This window comes from Fukomys damarensis, unplaced genomic scaffold (genome assembly GCF_012274545.1).
Source record: "Fukomys damarensis isolate Sample0158 unplaced genomic scaffold, DMR_v1.0_HiC HiC_scaffold_6, whole genome shotgun sequence".
NCBI lineage: Eukaryota > Metazoa > Chordata > Mammalia > Rodentia > Bathyergidae > Fukomys > Fukomys damarensis.
In genome coordinates, this window is record NW_022900918.1 from 33,146,759 (window position 1) to 33,174,021 (window position 27,263).

Below are 27,263 nucleotides of genomic sequence, written 5' to 3' on the forward strand. Positions count from 1 at the left end.
AAGTTGTAATGCTTTAATGTCTGGCTCCAAAAAGGAGAAGGAAAAAAAGAAAAATTAAGCTAGATGTGTAGTACACACCTATAATCCCAACATCTTGGAGGATGAGGCAGGCTAGTAAGTTCAAGGTCAGTCTGGGCCACACAGAGAGGGGTGTGTGTGTGTGTGTGTGTGTGTGTGTGTGTGTGTGATACTGGGGATTGAACCCAAGGCCTCCACACTGAGCTACATCCACAGCTCCACAGCCTTTAAATTTTCTTTCTTTCTTTCTTTCTTTTTTATTTGAGACAGAGTCTCACTAAATTTCTTGGTTGCCCCAGGCTGGGCTTGAATTTGTGATCCTCCTAACTCAGCCTCCCAAACTACTGGGATTACAGGTGTGTACAACCACATCTTGGTACAGTTGTCTACATGGGTGACAGTCCTGGTTCTCCTTTGGCTTTTACATGTCTGCTTACACTGCTCCTCGTGAGCAGAGACTTTGTCCCAAGCATTTCCTGACATTTATTGTCAATTCTGTTTTCACAGTGAATAGTAAATAAAATATAGTTGTTCCTATAATCCTGTTTTCTCCCTTCTTGTAAATTAGCCAGGCATTTTCAGTCAGTGCAAAGTGATGACAGGTAATTAAGACTTTCTTCAATTAGTTGGCCTTAACACATTTTATATGAAGTTAAATGTTTTATAAGACATACACTTTAAAAATCCATCTATTTCTCACCATACCTCACACAGCACAGTACTTAAGTTGTGGAAAAATAAGATTAAAATTCAGTTATACAGGTTACTAGCAAGAAGGAAAAAGGGTGGGTTGGCGATGTAGCTCAGTGGTGCTGCGCCTGCCTAGCGAGCACAAGGTTGTGAGTTCAGTCCTAGATGTGGTATGTGGGGGTGTCCACACAAATTTGCTAGATCCTCCCAAAAACAGTGATTTTTTTCATCAGGTTCAGTAAGTCATAAGTTACATCAGTCATAGCAGAATGAGGCTGAGGGCGATTGTGCATGTCAGTAATCTGAGCACTTGGGAGGCTGAAACAGGAGGATCGCTGCAAGTTCAAGGCCAGCCTAGACTATATAGTGAGTTCAAGGCCAGCCTGAACTACATATGGAGACCCTGTCTCAAAAAACAAAAAAAGAAAACAAAAGAAAAAGAAAAATGTTACAACTATGCAGAATATTTGATGGTATTAAGATAGCTACTGATGTGAAGAGTTCAACTGATACATACTTGAAAAAGGTCACATTATTTATTTGGGGGAAAGACAGGGCATATTAGTTAGCTAACCTGTTCTTTGTAACCTGTCCTTTGCCAGCAGTCTTGCTGACATTCAGCATGACACATAGCACCTGTTAAAGCAGGACATGGGCGTGTAATTTATGCTCTGGCACCTGCCTTCACATTCTTCCATTACCAACATTAAATTCTAATAAGCCAGGTATGGTGGCACACACCTGTGATGCCAGCACTGAGAAGGCTGAGGCAGGAGGATCCCCATGAGTTCAAGGCTGCCTGGGCTACATAGTGAGACCCTGTCTCTAAAACAAACAAAAATCCTAATCTATTTTAAACAGAAGATTCTTCATTTCCATCTCACACTGGGGCCTGCAAATTATGAAACATCCTGATTTTAAGAGCCAGTTTTCTCTTCCTTTAGCAAAATTTTCAGTTTAAACATAAAGCATTGTTTTTACAGGATAAATACTTCTGGCCCCACTATTTTAGACAAACAATACTCCACCTGTGTTATTGTTTAGTATCTTTGGGATGTACATTTCTCATCTTTTTTTCCCCACAGTTGCTATCTGGACAGCATACTGATACTGGGAGTGTTTTCGGAGATTAGCTACAGTCTCCTCCATCTCCCAGAAGATAATGCCAATAAATAAGACTGTGGATTTTGTTTTTGTTTTTGTTTTTTTGGTACTGGGGATCGAACTCGGATCCTTGCACTTGCGATGCAGGCGGCGGAACCCCGGCCCAAGACTGTGTATTTTTTAAACCTCAGCCAAAATGACATTTTGTCATTTAGGATTTTTTTGTGTGCTTATTGTCAATGTTGTTGTTTTGAGCCAGAGTCTCAGTATGTAGTTTAGGCTAGTCTTGGCTTCACTGTGTAGCTCATGCTGGCTTCGAATCGATGGTGATCTTCCTGTCTCTGCCTCCTGGGTGCTGGGATTGCAGGTGTGCACCGCTATGTGAGCTTCACTGATTATATCTTGTCATAATCGTTTTTCTAGAGTTTAATGTGGGATTTTGTTCTGCCTTAATTTAGAAAGATTGTCAATATGTTCTGTTTTAATTTTTCATTAAGATCAGTTCTTTTGCAGCTTCATGAGTGCAGGAATTCCATTCCAGGCTAACCCCAGCTGTGTCTCCTGCAGGGGCACCTCCCAAGCAGCCGATGTCCCCAGGCTTGGCTACAGTTCCTCGTCCAGTCACAAGTATGTTCCTCGGAGGGCAGTTCTGTACGTACCTGGGGACGACGAAAAGAAAATAAAGAAGATTCCTTCTCTGAATGTTGACTGTGTGGTGCTCGACTGTGAGGATGGTGTGGCTGCGAACAAAAAGGTAATGATGTGGCTTCTGGTGGAAAAGAAAGAAATTGAAATGTGCTGGTCTGGGGCAGCATTACGCCCTATTTGGAAAGATTCCATTTTACTCATCATTTGCTGATTATTAACATTTTTTTAATCCAGCTTTTACATGGGTTCCGAATGTGCAGGTGTGTCTTTTTTTCTGAGGGAAAGGCAGGATTTGATCAAAATGTACCTATATTCCGTAGATGTAACTATTTGTGTACAGGTAAAGAGGCGGACAGTCCATTTTGGGTCGTACTTGGTCTACGTAAGTGAGTTATACAGTTCTACAATGATCGCGTAAGATTCTCGGGCCAGTAAAATGCAATCATTTCTGTCTTTACCACCAGATATATTGGTCTTGTCTTCTAAGACAAATGGCAAGAAAATAAAAGGCAGTTGTCCATGGGTAAATTGCCAGTTTCTATACTTAATTTAAGAGAAACTACTTGCAGAACCTTCGCATTGCGTTAGCCCCTGCCTGAGAAAAGAGCCTTGGAGAATCTGCTCTTTGTAAACAGTGACAAAAGGTTATTAGTTGGTAGTGGCACAGTGTATACTTTTGGCATAATTTTATTTTCTAGATTTTTATAATGAACATGATTTCTTTCAGCAATTAGGTAAAATATGTAAATCTGTTTAATAATAACTTACATTTGCATGGAACACTTTTTGGTTAAAAATCTGATTCCCTTGGTCTTTATTTATGTGGTCCCTGAACAGTGTGGTTAGGCTGGGAGTGGAGCAGGGCTGGGGACAGAGAATCAGGCCATCTGGATATGTGCCCGTTAAGGGAGATTCTTGCTTCCTGATGATCTGAAATAACCTGTCTGTACTGTACAGTATTCTGGATTAATTACTTTCCTTGGGCATTCCAGCAAACAAATATTTACCTTAATTAGAAAATAAATTTAATTTCCTGCATCATCCTAAATAGTGGTCAAACTAAGGCTTTTGAAGTATTTGGAAAAGGATTAGAATAAGCATGTAGAATCTAAAGCATCTACTCAATATTTTTGGTATGTGTCAAGGAAAATGAAATTAATCTTCTCTTTCACAGAGATTAAGGTAAATAGGCCCCTTTTTTGAAGCTATAATGTGATTCCACTATGCTTCCTCCCAAACGCAGGTAATGTGGTCTGCAATTAGACACTAAATTGAAATTCGGGGTTCTGTGTTACCCAGGGCAATTCACTCTATTTCTTTGCCTCAATTTCTTATCTGTACTTCGGGGATGACAATATCTTCTTTTGTCAGGGACAGGGATTATTATGAGCAAAACGTTGATAAAGTGCCCCAGAGTACCTTGATTTCCTGTAGGAAACAGATTAGATAAAGCTGTCTTAATCACGATTAGAAGGGAATTTATTTCAGGATTGTAGCACAGTGAGGCATTAGGTGCCTGATAAAGTTCTAATTATCTTTCCTTGCAAATCTTGAGGCTGTCCTCTCAAACCCACCTGAGGATGTTTCCCGACCCCAGAGGAGTTGGAAATGTGACTCCCTTCCTGTCTTCCATTTCCTTACTGTTTGTCTGTGCTCTCAGCTCTCCTGAGACCCAGTGTCACAGGAGCTGAGCTGCTGTTCAGAAGAAACTAGTGGCAGAGAAGAGGTCGTGATGGACACACTGTGCTCACCATCCTGGACTACATGTTCACGTGGTTCTTGGTTGGGCCGTGTTACGGTCTAAAATGTCCCCTACCCGGTCATGGTGGAATAAGCCTGTTACTCCGCCACTCAGGAGGCTGTAGCAGGAGGATTGCCTCAAGTTCAAGGTCAGCCTGGGCCACGCAGGGTGTTCTAATGCAGTGGACCATTGCATTAATTGCTGGGTGCAGTCTTCTTCATGAGTGGAGCTTAGCGTGGACTAAAATTAAAAATCCCTTTGTGATCCACAGAAAATCCTAGTAAGGCAGGAAACTACATGGAAAAACATTCGTTCTTCAAATTTCTACCTAGAACTTAATTTCACCTCTCAACTCAAAGCCCTAGCCTTTCAAGGTTTTTAGGGATTTGATTTCGTTATGCAACATTCCTGTCATCTGAGAGCCTAACAAGAGCACTGCACAAAAACGGAAGTGATTCCGGAGGGAAGTGTTGGAGAGGCGGGGCCAGCACTGCACAAGCCTGGGCGCTGGGAACTTCCTTAGCGGCCGTGTGGGCAACGCTGAAACAGCGCTGACCAAGGCCAGGTGCTGTGATGTAGACGGCAGCCAGTGAGACGCTGTTATTAAATCATTGTACAAGAAAGGAAACTGAGGCATGTTCACGAATGGTACCTGGGGGGAAAGTTATTCAGTCAGCTAACTCCTAAAATCCAGCCTTTTCCTCAGATTCCATTAAATGCTTTTCCAGAAAGAAGATACTTCCCAGTACTCCAGCCAACCTTTACACCCTGTACCTCTAGAACAGAAAAATGAAGCCAGGTAGACAAGACTGGTTCTTGATGAGGCTGTGTGAGGACCTAGTTGCTATTCCCACTTTTTGAAGTGATAGAAATGAAAAAAAAAAACAAAAACAAAAACAAGGTTTACTAATAATTTGTCTAACATGTAATGTTATTTCACATGTATCATCTCATTTAAATATATTATTTTCATATATATCTTATTTAATCCTTACAACTAAGTTTTAAAATATGCTCAAGGTTACATTGCCATTAAATGGCAGAACTCAGCCTGATGTGGTAGCAGACGCCTGTAAACCCAGAACAGTGGGAGGCTGAGGCAGGACCATTGCAACTTTGAGCCCAAGCTGGACAACTTAATGACGTAGCAAGACCTTGCCTCAAAGGAAAGATACAAAAGGCTGGGGATGTGTCTCAGTGCAAAGGCTCTGGTTTCAACCCCTCACTATCACAAAACAAATAAATGGCAGACCTCAGATTTGTATTTTCTAGAATTTTTGATGGAATCAGTGTGAAACTCACTGTTGATTCACCATCAACATGATTCATGTTTTACCATTTCCCCTTTCTTCAAAAGTTAGTGCCGGGCCAGGGATTTAGCTCAGTGGTTCCGTCGCCTGCCTCACAAGAGCAAAGTCCTGAGTTCGATCCCTGTTAGTGCCTTGGCCTCTGTACTCTTCTGTCAATGGTGTATTCGCTGTGATTTCTCAAGAGTTACTGACAGGAGCTCTGTGTTTATGCCTGCAAATTTTCCCGGCGCCCTGGGGTTGTAAATCATTTAGATCAGGGACTCCAGTTCATTGGAAATGGCCAGGTGCATCGAACGAACACTTCTCATACATCTCAAATATTTTTCTTTTTTGAAGTCACCTCTTAATCATTTTCCTTAAAGTTATTCTTGATGGAGGATCTAGAGACTTATTTATTTGTTCATTTTGATTTTGATAGACTTTTTTAGTGAGTTTTTTTCTTACTAAGGAAAAAAATGCACGTTAAACTCTTACCTCAGATTATCCTATTTATTTTTTGCTAGTCTAAACTTTTATTGCCTAATTCAGCCTTTGGGGAATTATAAAAATGTGGCCACTTCATTTTATATCTCATTTTCGTTCTTTTGTTATTAATGACTAGCTGCATATTTTGTTTGATGGGCTGAGCACCGGCTTAGAATGAAAACAATAGGAGCCCCCATGCAGCAGTTTTTAGGGTTCTCAGACCTTCCAGCTGGCTCTGATCCTGTCCTGCTAATCCAATTTGGGTTTAAGGAGCTCCTTCACGTGGCCCCAAGCATGGATGATGAAAAGATGCCTCCACTCTCTCTTCTCATCTCCTGTCATTGTTAAATCCCAGAGGAGGTGCAGGTCATCCCAGCCACTGCCTTCTGGGCCTCAGGAAAAATACACTGCGCCACGCACAGAATCCTGGTGTCTCACCGCAACACCAGGGGCCAAGCAGTGGGAGTGGAGGAGAGGGAGGAGGAGGTGGAGGCCGGATTTCAGGGCTGTGGCTTCACTCGAGTAACTATTTCAGTGATTACTGAAATCCAAGTAAGCATGCGGCGCCCAAGTAGATATGGAATATCTATCTGCTGAAGCAGGCACCAGGCAGGCAGGAGAGATACAAAAGTGGCTGCATGATCCCCAACTTGGTGGGGACGTAGGCCGATGGTGACACAGGCACAAAAGTTAAGAGTAAGGTCTGTGAGACCCAGCTGTTCTTCTAGACATTGTTCTGAAAGAGTTGAAGGCATCGTATTACAACAGTGCGCAGCAGCTAACTCGTAACAGATGAATCTTGGAAGCAGTGGCTTATTTGTCCACCCACAGATGAACGGATAAAGAAAATAGGGTATTTGCACACTGTGGAGTACTACTCTGCCATAATCAGGATTTGGGTCGTTTGAAGGAAAATGAATGCGACTTGAGACCGTGATGTTAAGGGAAATAAATGGGACATGTGAGCTTAGATATTGCGCGGCTTCGCTTATTACATGAGAAACCCAGACTATACATTAAAGAGGAGAATAAAAGATGGGCAATAGCGAACAGGGAGATCGATTTCTCACGAAGACAAAGGAGACTAAGAGGTGGAGGGAGGAAAAGAGGACAAGGAGGGAAGGGAATAAAGGGCATGAACAAAGAATTGCGATGTGTTATGCACATGAACCGGTTCCCCGTGAGGACTGCCATTGTGCGCTGCAAACATGTGCTAATACAAGTAAATTTTGAAAACAAAAAAAGGTCTAGGAGAACACGTCCTTTTAAAAATTTTGACTCTTAAGTGCTCTCCCCTCCTGTACCTGGAATTGAACCCCGAACCTTGCACTTGTGAGGTAGGCACAGTGCCACTGAGCTAAATCACTGGCCCCCTAAGTGCTTTTTAATTGCCACTCTGATTTCCTGCTTGAACCACGAAAATCAAAATGGTGTTTTCCAAACTCTGGTTTGATAATTTTTATTTGTTCCTTTTTTGCTTTTTATTTTTTTCTTTACATTTCGCCTCCTTGGTGGACTGACACTTTTGTAAAATAAAATAAATTGCTAGAAAAGTGAAATGGTACTTGTGTGTAAAGGCAATGTCAAGTGCTATAAAAGCTTCTGTTGATTTTGAGGGGTTCTGGGAATTAAACCAGGGCCTCATATGAGGTAGGCAAGCACCCTGCCTCTGAGCTACACCCCAGCCCAGAAGATTCCAGGCTCTCGCTCTCCATTTCCTTTTTAACTCACAGTGGCATGTAAGATTGTGACAGAGAGTGCATTTCGGGTAGCAAGAACTTTGATGTTTTAAATTTCCAACTGTATGAAAGTTTGTTTTATCATTTTGTTGTTAACTTGTTACATACTTGCGCATATGGTGGGAATGATGCTGATTCTTTAAAATCTTTCCAGTCTTCCTTCAAGACCTAGTGCTTGAAAAAAAGGTATTATTTTCTATTTGCAGAGTTCTCTGTATTTTTCCATTAGACCAAGTCTGTTAAGAATGTTCAAATATCTAAATATTTGAGTCACACATTTTATGTCATTACTATTACCATTTTATGTATACATTATTTATTTAGATTAACTTTCATATTTTACCATTTCTTTGTCCATCATCCCTTCTTGCATCTTGGACCTCTCTGGGTTCATTTTTCTTTCCTCTGAGGTGTGTTCTTCAGAATTTCCTTGTAGCTGAGGCACTCTTGATTTTTTTCCCCCTCTCAGTACTGGGAATAGAATTCAGGACTTTGTGCTTGCCAGGCAGGCACAGCACCATTGAGCTACATTCCCTCTCTCTTGGTTTTTGTTTATTTGAGGAGGTCATTACAGTCTCCCTCAGAACTTTGAAGATATTATTCCATCATGTTCCATGTTCTGGTTGGTATTATTACTTTTAGCTTTTAAAATAGAAAAACTAGGCTGCTTTTTCTGCTTTTTTTTTTTTCTTTATCTTTTTGTTTGGTACCGGGGATCAAACTCGGGTCCTTGTGCTTGCGAGGCAGCGGGTGGAACCACTGAGCTAAATCCCTGGCCTGCTTTTCTTTTTTCTTTGGCTATTTTTAAGAAGCTTTGGTCTACTGAAATTTTATTTAAATGTAACAAAGTATAGATTTATTAATCTTTTCCCTACTTTCCTTCTTCCCTTCCTGCTCTCCTTTTTGCTTGGTGTAAGATATGTCTTTTATATTTGTGGATTCATATCCTTTACCAGTTTTGCAAAATCCCCATTAGCAGGGCTGGGGATTTAGCTCAATGGTTCTGTTGCCTGCCTTGCAAGCACGAGGTCCTGAGTTTAATTCTCATTAGCAATGAAATATTGCCTGTATTCTATGCCTCTTATTCTTTTCCTTCAGAGATGCTGAGTACACACATTAGGGAACTTTTAATTCTGTCCTTTTTGTTTCTTAACATCTTAAAATTTCTATTTCTTTGTCTCTCAAGGTTACATTCATACTTCATGTCTAATTTCTAGCTTTCTAATTCTCTCTTCAGTTGTAGATAATCTGGCACACTGTCTGGGTTTTAAATTTTAGTGTTTATGTTTTCCATATCTAGAAGTTTTTTTCTTCCTGTACCAGGAATTGAACTCAGGACCTTGCGCTTGCGAGGCAGGCACAGCACCACTAAGCTAAATCCCTGGTCCATGTCTAGACATTCTGTTCGGTTCTTTTTCATATCTGCTTGGTATATTCTGAATCTGATAATTTCAATACTTTGGAGTCTAAATTACCTTCTTCATGCTAACCCCTCTTCATAGTGTGAAGCTGTGTTTACTGGAATGCCAAGGTCCTAGAGAGAATGGTTTTCTCCAGAGAGACTATAACTACCATATTGCTAAAACTGAAATACCTCTCTTTTAAACTTAAAAGAAAATTGTAATTAATGAATTAATTAGGTCTTTTTGTTTTGTTTTTTTGTACCAGGGCTCAAACTCGGGTCCTTGCACTTGCAAGGCAGGCAGGTCTTTTGTTTTTTTTTGAGATAGGGTCTTGCTGTGTAGCCCACGCTGGCCTCAAACTCATGACACTCCTCCTGCCTCAGCCTCCCAAGTGCTAGGCTTACAGGTGTGCACCACCTCACCTGGCCCTTGTTTTGTTTTTTGAGTCAGGGTCTTGCTGTGTTCCAGGTTGTCTCTGAATTTGCAATCCTACCTCAGCCTCCCAGAGTGCTATGGCTCTGGCCCTTGTGCTTGGAACCACTGAGCTAAATCCCCAGCCCTATTGTAAGTTTTTTAAAAAATTAGTCAAAATGCCTGTAATCTCAACACTTGGGAGGCTAAGATAGGAAGATTGTGTTTAAGGACAGCCTGGGCTACATAGGGACTTTAAGGCCAGTATGTAATGTGAAAGGATGCTACAAGGGTCTATAGTGTTTCCTTACACATACTCATGATCCCTGAGGAAGCTATGTAACTCTAAATTTTGCTTTCTGGGAGCTTTTTCTAAGTTCATAAGGCCTGTATGGTTGGTGGTGGGCAGCTTGTGTCAGTGAAGGGTGGCGGGCCTGTGTTATGGCATGGATCAGGGCTGTTATGCAAGGGCTTGTGAGTTAAAAGCCCGGTCATCGTGCGTGGTGTTACTGGAAGATGGCAGAAGCTAGCTGGCGGGGCGTGGCTGGAGGAAGGAGGCCACTGAGCGTGTGCCCTTGGAGGCCATCTCTGTCCCTGCCGCCTTGCTGTCTTTGCTTCCTGTTTGCCATGAGGGCAGCAGCTTTCCCTACCATCCTCTTCCACACAATCTGCCTTGCCTCAGGCCTGAACACAATGGAACTGGTGACTGTGGACTGAATGAAACCTCTGAAAATGTGAGCTGAAAACACCTTTTTTCCTTTAAGTGGTTTTCCTCCGGTATTTTGCCTTAGTAATGGAAAGCTGACTATACAGTGTGGCAACAGAAAATGCACTTACATTTCCCATTTCTGATGCTGTCTCATCAAGGCGCGTGCCATCTCATGGGACCTGTCCCCTTTAGACTGTCTCAAGGGGTTGATGATAACAACACACACCACTAAGCTCTCAAGCACTATGTAAATGGTGTTACTTCCTCGCCCTTCTTCCTTCCTTCCTTCTTTTTAAAAAAGCAATGTAACATTTTCAAAGTGCTGAACCTTGGGGCTGGGAAATAGTCCGATGATGGAGCACTTGCCTGATAAGCACAAAGCCCTAGGTTCCATCTCTAGTAACATTGCCACCCCCCCCCCGCAAATAAAAAGAGGAGAGGAGGATTGGCGGTAGCAGAGGAGAAGAAAGAAACTTAGAAAACATAGATAATGGAAAATGCATTCTTTAAAATATCTCTTTCACATAAAAAGGCATAATTTGGTGGCCAAGAAGACAGACTTAGATGTGGGGGTACAACTCGCTGATAGATCATATGCTTCATGCTTAGTATATGCAGGGCTCTGAGTTTGATCTCTAGCACTGGAGAAAAATTTAGAACCAAACTATGCATGTGTCTGATTCTGGTAACATCTTATCCTGACAGTGTGATCTGAGCAGACTCTTCCTTTTCTCTGTGCCTATCTCTAATGTAAAATCAAGGTAAAAATGGTAATAAGTAAGTTTCCTACCGCACAGAAGTTTTGCTCCCTGTCTCCCTCCATCCTGGGTGTCAGGACATACTGTATCCCTTAGGGTTCACTGCCTGTGGAATTGGGGTGGAAGGATGCAAAATGGCCATCTGCACACTGCCAGCCCAGAAGATCCAGTTGGAGGTGCAAGGCTTGGAGCACACCGCAGAGTCCTGTGCAAGTCTGTGTTGGAAGGCTGAAGAATCTGCTAGACACAAGAACTCGTGACCAAAGTCCAAAGGCAACGAGGAAGACTGGAGGGAGCTCTTCTGAAGGAGGAAGGGAAAGACCTCCTTCTTTCCCTTTCTATTCCATCCGGGCTACAAGCCTATTGGTTGGTGCCGCCCACATCCAGGGCAGGCTTTCTCTCTTCAGTCTTCAGAGCATGTATCAGTCATCCACAGACATACCCAGAGCTTCACTGTGTAAGCACTGCACGCTAACCCATTGCGCCAGTGAGCTCCATCTGCTGGGTGGTGGTTACTCAAGTCAAGTTGATGCATCACAACTGAGCACAAGGCCTGAGGGAAAGCTAGCAGCTCTGGAAGAGAGGACAAGGGAGGGAGGCTTCAGGGCCCTCTCAGGGAGCCCTGTCCTAAGTGCTGCTTCTTCAAACACAAACTCCCCCACGGATGCCTGGAGTTATCTCAGACTGCAGAATGGGCAGTCGAGCTTGTCAGTTGAGCTGCTACATAGTTAACAGCCACCAAATACCATCCAAAGAGTTTATCTTATTTCACTCTTTGATGAACCTGTGTGTGCTGTCCTGGCCCTCAGCCTTGTAAACTCCTTACCCTTGAGGTCCGCTGCCATGCCTTTCATTGTGTACAGATGGAAGACCCTTTTCTACCCTGAGCATATGAATTCTCTCCTCTTTGTACCTCCTCCTTTGTGTGTGCTCACATTCATACACATGCACGCATGCACACACACACACACACACAAGCATACAGACCCTAAAGCCCCATTTGTACTTACACACCCTGTATGTACACACAAATCCACTTGGCTAAATTTTCCATTCCTCAGTGTCATCACTTTTTGTTGAAATGAATTAGTAGAGTGGCTAGGTGTACTCTCCCTGCAGGGAGAAAGCTAAAGGATGTGCAGGGAGCAATTCAGTGTGCACAGGGGCCTGGGGCGCCACCTCCTCTTCAATAGGGGTGTGAATTAGGATGGGAAGGCTCCTCTCCCAGGTGCCTCGCCTTCATTAAAAGACTCAAGGGCTTGGGAGATTGCTTCAATAGCGATCAGGGTATCTGCGGGTCTTTTTGGAACAGTATGGAAAGCTGAACTGTGCTTAGGAACTCTGCAAGGTCTTTTTGATCCTTAAAGGTTCTGATATAAAAACCTGCTCAGATTTTTATAAAAATAGGAAAGTGTTTTCAGTCTTTTATTAATCTCTTCATACCCTTAAATAACCTTTCCCCCTTTGAATGGTAATTGTTAAAAAAACACAACAAAATACCAACCAAACAAACACTATTTTTACCCCCTCTCTCACCGTTTTATTCTTCAAACCAGGCATCTTGTTAATACAAAGATTCAAGTATTTCTATTAAGGTCACAATAGTCAGCAATTGCCATTTAATGAGCTCAACACAGTCTCTTTACGAAGAGATTCAGGCTTTAAATTGTTATTTCTTTTCCTGCAATTCCTAGGAATCCAATTAAGAGTGAGTATGACCCACAATATGTGACCATAGAAAGCCAAGAGCTAGGCAATAAAATAGATCTTTGAGTTCTGGCTTAAAATTAAGATTAAAAAAACAAACAAACAAGGAAAGACAACAATCTGGCTTAAGTGACCCAAAAATTTATACATTTTTATAAACTGTAGCCATTTCCTCTAAAATGAGGTAAGAGATAGCTTGGAGACAACAGTTGAGTGAAAAAAGACATTAAACTTATTTCACCTTTAGTAATTACTTATAATCCATGTTTGTTTTTTTAAAAAAATCATGGGTGATTTTCCCAAAATAAGATCAAGGGTATAAGTCGCTAAATCAAGAACCAAGGATGCAACTGCCACCCTCTCTACTTGGTAGGCTGAGGCAAGAGGATTGCGAGTTTGGGCAGAAGTTTGGGTGACACAGTGAGACTCTCAGAACAAAAGAGGCCTGGATGTAGCTGAGCAGTAGAGCACCATGGTTTAATCCCTGGTACCAAACCAAACCACCAAACAGTATGGATAGCGCTGCCAAAGCAAAGGGAGGTAACACGATATTTTGCAGAGGAAATTTTGATACTGAAATATTACTTCACTGCCCACAATTGATAGCAATGTATTAAATATCACCATGCTTTTAATAATAAATCAGTGGGTATTTTAATGCATCAGTTAATTATTCTGATCTGTGGAGACAACTGAAGAATAATGTACTTTTTCCAGGTGTTTTAACAGACAGCAGATCTTCTCCAGATGGGAACAGGAGTGGTAGTAGTGTTTTAATTCTTATTATATACCTGGGAAAATGGTGTTTTAATGGTAAAAGAAAGTGTGGCTTGTCAGGAGCAAGTGAGGCCAGGAATAAGCACACAACACAGTCTGCCTTTCTACTAAAGATACACTGTCTCTTTCAAATACCTTTTACAACATTCCCCATATGATGATGCCATTAAGCAAGATATTTATTGATCAGAAATTAGCCTTGAGAAGTTACAGCTAGGCCCAAAATCCCCAGCCAGGTCCAATGGAAGAGGCAGTAAACCATAAGGCCTCCCAATGTGTCAGAAAAACCAAGAAGCCTAAAGAGGAAGATGAGCCAGGGCACTAGACTGAAATAAAAGTGGGTTTTGTAGACCACATGTGACTCTTGTTCGTAATCCCAGCCTTCTCATTTGGTCTGAGCAGATGAAGGCTGAGGCAGGACAACTGCAAGTTTGAGCCCAGCTTGGACAAACAACTTGGTGACTTAAGATCCTGTCTCAAAATATGTATATGAAAAAGAAGAGTTGTGGGTACAAAGGCCTTGGATTCAATCCTCAGCAACACACACACACACATGCACACACACTCACATGAAAGAGGTGGGTTTTCTAAAGACCCCTCAAGTTTTTCCATCAGAGGGTGAATTCTTGGAACCTCCCAGGGTGGAAATATAGGGCTGAGGCTGACCAGCAGCAGGCAGCCCAACGTGTGTTTCATCCATGTCATCTGACCCCTCTTCTGTAGTAGCAGGGGAAGCAGGCAGTCTGGACACATGGGTGCCATGCGTAGGGAATGGGGGATGTGGGTATAAGAGCATCTCCTTCCCAGATCTAGGCATAATTAGATGCGGGGGGTGGGGGGAGGTGGAGGAAGTGGGGCCAACAAATACAAATACCCTGTTCCACAGTGTCTGAGAAAAGGGAGCCTGCAGTAGGTGTGAAGGGCCTAGTTTGGAGTTGAGACCTGAGAAGGATCAGGGCCAGAAGTGCCCGCTGACAAGGGCATCAAGGTTCACCAGGCTCCAGATCCCAACTGGCCGGTCTGAGACAGCTGCATGCATCAGTCAGCTCTGGGCATCGCTGCCACACCTCTGTCCTGGGTATCCCTGTGAAGGGGAGGCTCCTGGAACTGGGCCCGGTCCTGAGCTGCAGGCAATTTCCTGCCATCATTCTTCCAGGCCTCTGACCTTCCAAGGACTGGGCCTTGGCGCTGGCCGTGGTGCTGACGGCCGTCTGAGCGTAACTCCAGAGAGCACTTCGCGAGTATTTCTGTGTGCCAGCTCTAAGTGCTCTGCATGAATTAACTCCTCTCATGCTCACAGTAACTTCATGATAGAGTTGCTGTTTTATCCTCGTTGGCAGACAAGGACAGTAGACCCCAAAGAGGTTCGTAAACCTGCCCAGGGTCACAGAGATAATAAGTGGGAAAGCTAGGAAGCCACGCCCAAGAATTGCACTTTTGGCCACTACATTTGATTAAAATTGGTATTAACCGAGCCATACAAAGCTTACATTATTTGCACTTGTCCAGCCTTATCCTAGTAGAAGGAGGCAAGGGTCCCCATCTCAACTGACATGCAAGTCGCTTTGGGTTGGCATCTGGGAGAACCAGCTATGGCAGTGAGAACTGGTTAGGTAAATGCAGAAGCGGCCTCCAAGCCTTTGCACCATGACCTGTTCCACATCTGTTTCCCTGGAAGACTCCTGGCTTTGCAAAGAGGATTTCATTGTATCCCCACAGCTTCCTAGAGTTTCCCTGAACATAGTAGCTACTCAGCAAATATTTGATGAATAAGTGACTTACTTATATGTGCTCCATATGTGATAACTGCTATTTGCTTGCATGTTATTCCAACATTAACAGAAGTGTGATATGGTGAACTTTACAATCCCTTCTTGTTGAATATCTGTGATGCTCCACTGAAGAGTTTATGTTAAATTCAGAGTGCATCTTAATCTCTTACAGGTACATCCACAGAGATTTAAAAATGAAAGGAGGAACGAAAGTAATGATTTGGACAATTGGAATGCCTAAATACCTGTATGGCTGAATTGTTATATTTAGGGGCTGGGATTTAGCTCAGTGGTTCTGCCACCTGCCTTGAATTGTTATATATAGGATCTTCTGTGGTATTTTAGGTTTTTTTTTCAGTGCTGAGAATTGCACATGTTTGGCAAGGGCTGCTGCACTGAGCTTCATCTCCTAGGTTTGAGACTATAATATCTTAAGAAGGTAACTCTGCTAACATAAAAATAACTCCGAACTGTGTCTTTTAGATGTACAAGCATTCCATATTAACAGAGGTTAGGACGGCAGTTAGAGCATATGCCAATCAAATTTCCCATCTCAGAGTGAGTTTATTGCATACTTGTTTGATTTTAACCAAACCATGTTTTTGTTATGTTGTATTAATAAGTGAAAGATTCCCATGCCTGCCATCTTCGCTATTTTTCAGTGTGCGTGCGTGCGTGCGTGCGTGTGTGTGTGTGTGTGTGTGTGTGTGTGTGTTTTTAAACAACACTGCACAGCTGAGCTCTTGGAGGACCAGGCCTATTTTGACAGCTCCCCTTCGTCCATGTATCACTAAGCTCCTTCTCTGCCAATATGTTTCACATGATTCTGTGGACATGTGTAGCACGCCTGTGCAACTTGCAAACACCCATACATTATTACAGTAATAATTGGGTTTTGATGCAACTGGAACTCAGTACTACCAAGCTGCCAGCATTTCCTTTTGGCCACCAGTACTAGGCAGGAAAATTATAGTCTAACTGTCTTCCTGTTTATTGATAAACAAAGTGGCCAGCCCAGCAATGGAGCCTGATTAGCAGTTTGCACCCTTTGTGAAAGGATAAACAGAACCCTACTGTTTTCTGTGTTTGACTGCAATTTGCATCTTTAAAGAGGTTGGACTGCCCTGAGATTCATGTTCAACTTCCGAGTGCCTGGATAGTCTTTGATATGTTACACGTCAGCCTCCTTGTTTTTCTGTCCTTCATCTTGAAACAATATCTGCCAGCTTTTCTCTGTTCCCATCTGGCTTACCAGAAGCTTCCTGATAGTCACCTGTCTGAAAGAGGAGGGAGCGGGAGGGCAGAGTGGAGAAGAAATGGTTCTCCGTTTTCCTGTGCCTGAATTTTACATTCCCAAGAGGCCCTTTAATGCCCAATCCAGTTTTTGAAGAAAGTAATACAGGAATGAAGATCCAAAGAGAAAATGCAATCTGTTTACCATTCACTGCCTTTGGCCCACAGAATCATTTTTGGCCTCCCCTCCTCCATCAACTCCCACCTACAGGGAAAAGCCCTTCCCCTTCCCAAAGCCGGAAGCAGCATTAGCTTTCTGCCTGAGTTTGGTGTAATGCTTTATTCTGAAATTTATTCTAACCTAATTAGGTTCGGAGACTAAATGGTAACAGACCAAATAGTTTACTCCCCCTGTAATTGTTTTCAAATAAACGAAATGAAGATCATTTTAACTTGAATTTGCATGATGTAAAAGGGAGCATAAATACATGTAAACATGCACTAATCTGTTTAAACAAACTTTCCCCATAATCCTTTCTGTATGTAAACAACATTTGTTCTGCCTTAGAGATATTGCATGATTGGACTCACAAGACTCCAGCTATTCCACTGAACAGTTTCCTTTTATAACTTCAAAAGAAATGTTATATTTTTATTGGAGGTTGTAGGGTGTTAAAGTGTCGTTAGACATAAATTGTACCTCAGCTATTTCATTAATGCCAATAGGTATTAAATTAGGTTTTATAGCTGTTGTAGAAGTGTATTTGGTAGTTAACAAGTGGAGTTTTTAAATCCTGGAAAACATAATCCTATTACAAAACAGGCAGCTGAATTAACATTAACCAGAAAAAGACTCTTCATGGATTAGCTTTTTTTAAACAATAACAAAGAAAATCATGGAATTCTATGGGGGATATTATATGCTTTTCTCAAAAGGCAGAATGAGGAACTGGGAAAAGGTAGCCAGATAAGTGGCCAAAAATGCTGCTACTTGGAGACTGTTCCTTTTTGAGGGGCAGGACAGCAGAGGCTGAAAAATGAAGCTACATTACCTGCGAACACAGTGTTGCAAGTGGGGACTTGCTGATGTCTGCAGCTGCCCCTCACCCTCAGTTGCAGATTGTTGGTTGCATTTGTAATTCCCTACTCCTGGTTTCCAATATGGTCACCAAGAAGCACAAGAGTCTCTTGGAACCAATGTCTATGAGCACAGACAAATTGATAAGCAAATAAATGTTGCTTCCTGGACTTTTTCAGTTCTTGTGACTCCAGAACCTGAGAATGTTAGATCTGATACTTACTACTATAATCATGGCCCTAGTCCAAGTTTTACTTTTTTATTTTTTAAGTATGAGGATCAAACCAAGGACCTTCATACTGAGCTACATCCCCACCGTTTTTTATTTTTATTTATTTGAGACAGGGTCTCACTGAGTTGCACGGGCTGCATTTACCCATGGGATTCTCCTGCCTCAGCCTTCCAGAGAGCTGGGATTGTACCCACACAGCACCATGCCAACTCCATTTTATTTAAATGCTACAAGAGAGCGAGTCTGTTTCTGCTCTCCCCACTCCATATACTCATGTGTATATATGATTTAGCACACATGTATACACACACAAGTACACTAATATGCACATGTACATGCAGGCTTAATAGAGCATCACTGGCTTTATTTTTAAAGAAATTTCCTTACGTCTTAGCCATTGGTTTTCACTTGTTAGTTAGGGTTATTATTAGAGCTGCAGGGTCTGCCAGTTATCATTTGCATGGGTATCTTAGCAGATAATCATATGGGTATCAGTCATCGGCATATCACTGTTAGATAATTGCATAGGCATCAGTCACGCGTTATGCAGAGCAGGCCATCATGTGGGCATCCATTCTGCCTGGGGGGAGGTAACTGCCTGGAAGCAGGGAAGGGTGTGTCTCCGTGACAGATAATCACATGGGGGTCAATCACGCAGGTGTCCAGGTAGATAATCCTGGGCCTAATATCAATCACTCCAGCTCTCCGGGTTTGTGAGACAGGTTTATATGTGTGGCAAACACGTGTGTTTGCTCACGTGGAAGGTGAAGCCGGTGTCTGCGTGTGCAGTCGAGTCAGGTTCCCAGGGGTGGCTTGTCAGGACGCCACGGAGCCCATGGCACAGCTCTCTTCTGCAAAGCACTGGAAACACCATAATTAAAGCGCCAGTGGAGGTTCTTTTGTTTTAAGATTTTGGCACTTGCTACAATGGAAATGATCCTGGGAAGAATGCAGATGAGTGTAGACTACAGCTTTGGCCCCCTGAGTATCCATTTTTCTTTCCACAAACCTAGGTCTCAGATTTTAATAGCAGCCCAGGTAGTCTTGGGTGGGGCTTCAGCCCTAGGGAAGTCTGGGACACAGGGTGAACCAATCAGGAAGCTGCATTCTGGTGGCCACAGTGATTGGCTCAGGCCAGCATACGTGACATTAGATAGCCCAATCAGAGTGAATCTTGGGCCTCTGTAGGAGGGAAGGGGAGCTCCATAGCGTACCTACCAGGAAGTGAGTTTGGTGCTCAGCAGCCATTAGCACCTGGACGATTCCAGTCTGTACCGCATGGAGTTGAAAATGAAACCTCCCATCAAAGTCAGGGTTGAGAGGTGACGAGAAACAGTCCTGAGAGCTTTGTTTGCATCAGATTGCCAGTCTCCCCAGCCTGGAAATGCAGAGCCAATAAAGTTATTTTTGGTTTAAGGCAGTCAGAATTGGTTCTGTGCCCCTGGCTTCAGAAAGAGCCCTAATAGGATCGTTCATCAGAGATTTTTCTGAGGATAGAATGCTTTGAGGGAGGAAAAAAGGGCAGAAGGGGAGACTGAGGCTTAAGGAATGTTCACCATGGTTTCCCTATCCACCTCCCTTGCTTCCATCTTTTCGCTACTCTGAACAGTGTTGTTAGAAACAAGGAACTGTTCAAGCCCTTGTTTTTAATTCCTTTGCTGGGATTGCTGGTAATTTTGTTGATTGCTTTGGGGAACTGCCATGCTGTTAATACTATATACTTTTTAAAAAAATACTATTTTAAAAAACAATATATTAACCATGGAGAAAAAGAACAAGTTAATTTTAATGACAGAGCCAGAAAGTATAAATGTCCAGAGCCTACTTAGTTCTAGAAGTCATGGATAAAAAGAATAAAAAATAAACACTTACTGAGAGATGAGGTCCTGAGGAGAAACTTCCACCACACCACGTGCCCAGTGTTGATCCTGCCCCCTCAGGACACTAAAGCTGGGAGGAAGGAAGGGCAGGAGAGGGAGGCACTGCGAGTGTCTGCAGGGGTTATTTCTAGGTGCATCCATTGCATCCATTAACTTATTTAATCATCAAAACAACCCAGCAGGTGCCCTTATTTTTATAGACAAGTCTTATCAGGTACTTACAAGTTTTAATTTTTATTGCTTTTAACAGCAATAAAGAATACCTTTAAGAGGGAAAGAAATCATGCTTGACCTACCAATCTCATAGAATCCACTCCATTTCTTTTACAGTCCTGGTCCCTCTGCAGCCATAATTTTTATGTCATGGCATTGCTGTTATTTTTATATCCTCATTTTAAAATTGCTACAAAATCTTTGTATGCATTATTTTAACAGATGTGTAATATATATCAAAGGTTTTCACTTCAGTAAAATATTCCTCTCGCCGAATTCTGAGATTGCCTCCATTTTCTCACTGTAATTTTGTAATTTAAAATTTGATAATTTTAGCATAGAGAGCTTTGTGTATATAACTTTTATCTTCTTCGCCTTTTTTTGTGGGGGGAGTTCTGAGAATGGAATCCATGTGCATGGTAAATCTATCCCTGAGCCAACTCCTCAGTGGGCTGGATCAATGGGTAACAATATTTGTATGGCTTTGTTATATATTGCCAAAGTATATTATGAACTACGTAAAAATTAGTTTTCAGAGATTCAGAATGTATTTACAGCAGTAATATTGGAGTATACCAATATCTGTACTAGTTGATGTATATAAAATATACTTTTTTTTCTACTAGTTGATATATATAAAATATGCTTTCTCATATATTTTGCCTTTTTATACCTTCTGCTCATTTTCAATGGGTGGCTTGTGCAGTATTGCATTGTAATTAGTACCTGAAGTACTAGAAGCAAAGGTAGATTCAATGTCTGCCTTTGTTATTACTTTGACCTGGTCAAGTTATATTTCATTAAGCTTCAGATTTGTTTTGTGTGTGTGTGTGTGTGTGTGTGTGTGTGATGAGGAATAAACCCATGGCCTTGTGCACACTAGGCAAGGGCTCAACCACTGAGCTACCTCCCCAGCCCAAGATTTCTGATCTTTAAGAATAGAAACAAGAAAAAGCCCTATGTTACTGGGTTACTACAAAGATTAAACTAGTAATATACACACACCACTTTAGCACAGTGCCAGGCGCATATATGACCAATAAATATCGGATCTCCAGTTTTATTACTGAAAGTCATTCCTGAGCTAATTTCCTTCTCTTCTTTACCATATTCTAAATCTTCTGTTATTTACCTTTCACCCTTAAATGCTTGGGTTGCTGGGGGTTGGTGATATGGACGGGGGGATTGTTCACACAGGGACATGATCTGGTCAGACTGAATAATGTTTGAACTGCAGCTGTCTAAGCTGCATGCTGATGTTATGTGGATAGTGGCCAGCAGTAGGCTGAAGGATTAGAAGGATGTGCAGAGATCCCCGGTGCTTCCAGTTACACAAAGTGTTCACCCAAGATTACTGAGGCAGAGTCACCCCATTTGTAAATATTTTCGAGGAAGAAAGTAACCTCCTTGTCCGTCTCTGGCCAGTTTCGACTCCATTGCCACTCCTGGGGCTGATCTGCAGCAATTGCAAACCAGTTGAGAAATTTGGAACTCAAAGCAGAGGAAAGAGTTGTTTTATGTTGTAGTGTGGGCTCAAGAAGACCCACTGTCCAAATGGTATGAATTTGAAGGTCCGTGCGGTGGTGACAACCACGAGAAGGCTTGGTATCTGCCCTTGCAGAGGGCACTGGCCAGGACTCCATGTGCTGGGGAGGGTCTCTGGCCTGTCAGCCACCTCAGTGCCCAGCCTTGGTATCAGTAATTTGTAGACACATAAGTACTGTGCAAGTACTTGGAAGACTTTGCTTGTTAGCTCAAGCATTTGAACAATGTAAGAAGGAAAATAAATTATAAATCTTATTTTAAAAGTTTAAGGGAATTGAATAAAGTTCTAAATGGTGTCAGTTGAAATTTCGACTTGTTTATCCCACTTTAATTGATCAATTTTACTTAAAATATAGTAATAAGATTATAGAAAGAACACAAAGGCCTAAGAAGATGCATTTTTTTTTTCTTTTGTGTGTGTGGGGTTTTTTTTGCTTTTGTTTTTGTTTTTATTTTGATACCAGGGATCGAACTCGGGTCCTTGCGCTTGCATGGCAGGCAGCAGAACCACTGAGCTAAACCCCTGGCTGTGTGTGTATTTTTTTGATGGAGGTCCTAGGGATTAAACCTAGGGCTTTACATATACTATGCAAGTGCCCACCCTACCACTGAGATACATCTCCAGCCTTTCTTGTATTTTGAGACAGGGTCTAAGTTATTTAGGTTGGCCTTGAGCTCATCGTCTTTCTGCCTCAGCCTGCTGAAAGCTGAGATTATAGATGTGCCTGGGTGAAGGTAGATTTCTTTTTTTCTTTTCAATCTTGAGTCCTGAACCCAAGACCTTCACATGTTACATCACAGCACTTTTTATTTTAATACAACATCTCTGAATTACTAAGTTGCCCACTTGGGACTCGAATTTGGGAACCTTTGCCTTAGTCTCCCAGAGTGCTAGGATTACAAGTGGGCACCGCCATGCCTGGCCTGAAGGCAAATTTTTGAATTGATATTTTTAATGACTGTTATTAATTTTAAAATGAGGGCAAGCTACATTTACTCTCTCTTTGTACACATGCTGCCCTCGGGTATGAAAAATCTCACATTGACAGCACCAATCCCAAGACTCTACCCTAAGTCACAGTTGTTGATTTATTTGTGGGTTTCTTGCACTGGCACATAATCTCCACAGCACATTTGCTTCCTAAGCATCCACTACACAGAGAAGACACTTGGCAGATGGCTGAGTGAGGCAGGCATGAATTTACCCAGGTGCCGTGCTTGTTAATTTCATACATGCACACCCTTCACGGGCCAGTGACACTTCCGCCTTCATATCTGTTTGGACATTTACTAGATGAAGCCATCCACTTGTTTTAATGAATCATCATAAAGGTATTTATAGTAAATTTAATGTAACAAATTACGGGGACCATTATTTATTTTAATCTTCCCATAGGACACTTTTTCAGTAATATCCAGACATAGTCTCCTGAGAGCAAAACATGGCTTGTATGGGCCTCCTTTCGGTGAATAGCCATTGTCACTCGGAAGGCTGTGGGCTGCAGGTCACATATTTGAAGCCCAGAGGCCCTTCATTTGGTTAGAAACATCAAGATTTCAAGCAGGGCAAAAACCGGAATTCTCAAAGTATCTTAGGAATGCTAGGAGAAGAGGTGCCCCTTCTGTGAGACAGAAGCCATGCCTTTCTTTGTGCCTGGCTTCCTCTTTTGGCTCCTCTCCCCTGTTGAGGGACAGAGCCTGAAGTGAAGGAAGGGATGGCTATAGGCCCTTGGCTGTCGCGCTGTTACTGATGAGCTGTTTGCGCAATTACGCCCCTCTGTCCAGGGTGTGGCGGCTGGCACCTCTGGTAATGAGCAATTCCAGGCCTGGTGTGGAAGGCCCGGCTGGCTCCTTCTTGGCCCTGGCTTGCTGCTCTCCTTGGCAACCTCAGAGTTTACTGACATTATCACCAATGTGACGTTTTCCTCTTGGCCACCATGACAACGCAGGGAAGACGTGCCAGTCTGCCATCAAAAAGGGCCCATGGGAGCTTTGGGGAGAAACGTGACACAGCATGAAGCCACCAAGCTGGTTGTCCACAGCGGTTGGTGACATCAGCTCAGTATCTGCATTGGTGAATCCAAAACTCTCAAGAACCTCCAACGCCCAAGTTTTTCTGGCAAGTGGAAATTTCCATTCCACTGGAGCAGCAAGGGTGACACTGTTCACAAAGCCATACAAGCCAGATAAACGATTCACTCAGGACTCATCAAATACAGTACCAGGATGTCCCCGGAGGCGACAGTGCAACCCCTCCTCTAACACAGCATAAGGGTGGTGAGACGGGTCTGTCCGGTGGTCACTCAAATACAGCTGTAGCTGTGAGTTGTCATGTGTGATGAAAAGAAAAAGCACAAACAGGACTCCAGGCAGGAAAGAAAGAGCCCCTGTGGAGATCACATTTGAACTAGGGTGGAAAGGATGCACAGGCAACAATGAAGTGCAAGCTGCAGAGGACACAGAACAGAGCGGGTGCCTCTGGATGGAAGGAGTGGCACATGCAAAGGTCCAGAGGCAGCACAATTCTGCCTACAGTGCCCGGAGCCTAAGATTTACAAAATGAGGCCAGGGAAACAGGCGGGAAGTAGAATGTGCAGGACCATGGGCCACTGTGGGGGTTTTAGATATATTCCAAGGCACAGCAAAGATATGGCCTTAACGATTATCACTGTGGATGCAGAGTGATGAATTAGAGTTGGGCGGATGTGAATGGGGAGATGTACAGGTTGTCACGGTGCTGAGTGAGAAGAGATGAGGTGGATGACAGTAACGGATGGCATATGAGGCAGCGTTTCCTTCCTTCCTCTTCTTCCCTTCTCTTCCAAACATACTCGGTCAGTTACAGAAGGCAACAGGGGGCTCTTTGCCTTAGATGACCTTTCCAGTTTCCTACGTAAAATGCTGTCTTCTTGGGGAAATTTCTCAAAGACGTAGGTACCTACAGCCCTGTGCCAGGTGAATGCTTTCAGAAGAGCCAGGTCCAGTTTGGCAGGACCACAAGCCTCCTCCACAAAGCAGCGGACTCATTCTGTCCACTCTAGACCCAAACATCCAGGCCCATTAGAGCCCCCAAAGTGACCCGATTTCCATCAGTCCCAAAGCCAGCCAAGCAAGGGCACATTTAGAAGACTCCCCCCTGGTTACAGTCTAGAAAACAATGCAAACAGATGTGTGCCCCGCTGTGGCACAGAAGCCCGTTTTGGGAACCAGGGGGTCAAGTGCCCATTATCCAGGTAAGCAAGCTCTCCCTGGGAGACCAGAAATGCGTGTCAACACACCACGGGGCGGGGGCTGGAGCCATCAGGGCCCCCTGGGAAGGGAGGCCTCAGCCAGGCAGGACTAATAAAACTGGACAGTGCCACAGTGCTGGTGAGGCTCTGCCAGGAGCCAAGCAAAGATGGGGGCGGGAGCAAGGGCCTCCTTTCCTCCAAGATCAACGTCCCTGCTAACTTGGGCAGAAGAGAAGCTGACAGCTCTGGAAGCCTGCCCATCTGAGGCGAACAAGGAAGCTGCGAAGCGGTTGGAGCCAGAGCAAGTCCAGAAGTGGCAGGCGAGATCAGTTGCCCATTGGGGGCTCAGGGCGGGAACTCTCCACTGTGCTTTTACTGTCGTCCAGGACACAGGTGCCACCACCATCCCCAGTGACCTCCCAGCCGTCTCCTCGAGCAGCCTGGCCCTCTTGTGGTTCTGGCTGAATCTGATTTATGAAATAGCCATGAAACAGACAGGGCACTGCGCCCCCGGAAGACCTCGGAGGCTGTTATGGTTTGTTTTCTGGGATTTAACAGCAGTGCAGCCAGAATTGCTGAACTCTACAGAGAAACACAAGTCTCGAGGAGAGGTTTCTAGAGGAAAAGCTCCATTTCATTGACAAAGGGATGCTGGGCAACTGGTCCGTGGTGTTTATTTCAAGCTTCTTGTGTGAGAAGAGTGATTCTTTATCCACAATTCCGAAGTCCCCAAAGTTTCGAAGACCAAGACGTGTGTGCTAAGTTTGCAGTGACTGTCTTGGCAGCAAAGCTGGAGCTAAGCTGATGGAGTATTGATTATTTTCATCAACTAAGTGTGATTCCTCCTGCCTTTGCCCTCAGGTTTTGGGGAGAAAGGATATAATTTAGACCAGTGAGGGCAAAACTTTTAGAGCTTTCAATGATAACAAACAGCCCACCCCGGCACATGTGCCCTAGGTTCACCACCACTGGTATAGACTGTCCAGGTACCGTTTTACCTTCCTAGAGTCCAGACCATTAATGCCCAAACCCATTCGTCCCTCCTGTTTGCTAACAAAGGGTTGTAAACCTATATCGTTAAGAGATTGAGGACTTAGTTTCCCCTACGAAAATGAATAACTCTGGAGAAGGGTCAGTAGAGCTCTTCACACTATGGGAGTCTCACAGGCACATAGACATCTGAGGTTTAAGAGTGCAGAAATCCCCTTTTATATGTTGTGAGTCTGAATTTCAGTGGCGATAGCTTGTGGGGGAGAAAGCATGGGGTAGGATGGGCTGGGGAGCGGGTGCCCATGACGTGAGTGTCACGGACAGGGTGACTGCCCTGCCTCCAGTTTTCAGATCCTGTGCCCCCTGAGCCGCCCGTGCGGTGAAGGGCAAGAACTCAAACAGGGACTCTGTGCCCCGGGGAGGGGCAAAAGGAAGGCTCATCACGTGATTTGGACCCACACTGGAGAGGAAATAACCCTAAGGCACTCGGCTAGGGTTGGGTACCCCCTGCCATCATCACGGAGCCATGCAGAGGTCCCGGGTGAGCCGTGTACCTGGGACTCTGGCTGGTGACAGCCCTGGTGATGAGCAAAGCCAAGGTAGGTCTCTGTTGTGCCCAAGCTGTGACATTGCATTCTGCTGAAATCTATTTGGCTCTGTTTCATGCATACCTAGCAGATTTACCAGATTGTGAAAATGAATGTTTTCTGTGCGTGTGGCTGATTTTTGCACGCATCTGTTCACTCGTCTAAACCTTAGTTACATCCTGCTAGGAGAGTGAAAGGCTATAATTTCTCCTTTTTTGAATCACAAGTGGTAAAGGCACCATGATTTCTGCTTTACAATTCTGCTCCAAAATGGTGAACCACTTTTCTTCTTATTTTAGGGGGTTGGGGATGAGCGATATGGCTACATTTTCTTCTGGATTTGCAAATGATCCTGCCCTTAATGGAGGGCCATGCTTGAGAACCTGGCCCCAAGAACAGGAATAGCCTTGGGAGCAAACACGAGCATTTCCCCGTGTCACTCGCATCTGACATTAGAAGCCCGTGCTAGCTTGTCACATTTCCATTTCAGATGACAGCGCTGTTCCCAGTGTCAGTGGTCAAGTGCAAGAACAGTAATACTCATATTTATTTAGTACTTTGCATTGCTGCGATGCTTTTATTGCCCTTAATTAGTAAACCACCAATCATTTCTGCTTGATAGCTTGGTGTTACAGTCTTCAGTGTTTGCTTGTGAGTGACAGTGCAGGCTTTGGAATCAAACTGCATTGAAGGTGACTATTAAAATAACTTTAAAAAAAAAAGATTCTTTTATTCCTGAAGAATTTGACACTAGCTATATCTTTTTTTATTTTTATTTTTTTGGTCTTTGTTACTGTTGTTGTTATTGTTGAGACAAGGTCTTGGTGTGTAGTTCACACTGGTCTTGACTTCAGTATGTAGCCCAGGCTACACTGTGAGCCTCCTGCCTCAGCCTCCCAAGTGCTGGGATTACAGGCATGCACCGCCACATCGGGCACAGGATTCCTTCTTTTGAATATTGAAATAAAGAGCAGGAGTGATCCCCTCTGCCTCTGGGGAAGACACTAGCAGCCCCATGCTACC

At 43.4% G+C, this 27,263-nt stretch overlaps 1 protein-coding gene across 3 annotated transcripts in view; it reads left to right on the forward strand.

The window, feature by feature from the left end:
* The window catches only part of Clybl (citramalyl-CoA lyase), a 169,380-nt gene that overhangs the window by 71,256 nt on the left and 70,861 nt on the right, over window positions 1–27,263 (forward strand). For all 3 annotated transcript variants that reach the window (XM_010604602.2, XM_010604601.3, XM_019204587.1), the window contains exon 2: window positions 2,380–2,566. In XM_010604602.2, the coding sequence (XP_010602904.1) occupies window positions 2,380–2,566 (187 nt within the window). The remainder of the gene's footprint in view (window positions 1–2,379; window positions 2,567–27,263) is intronic.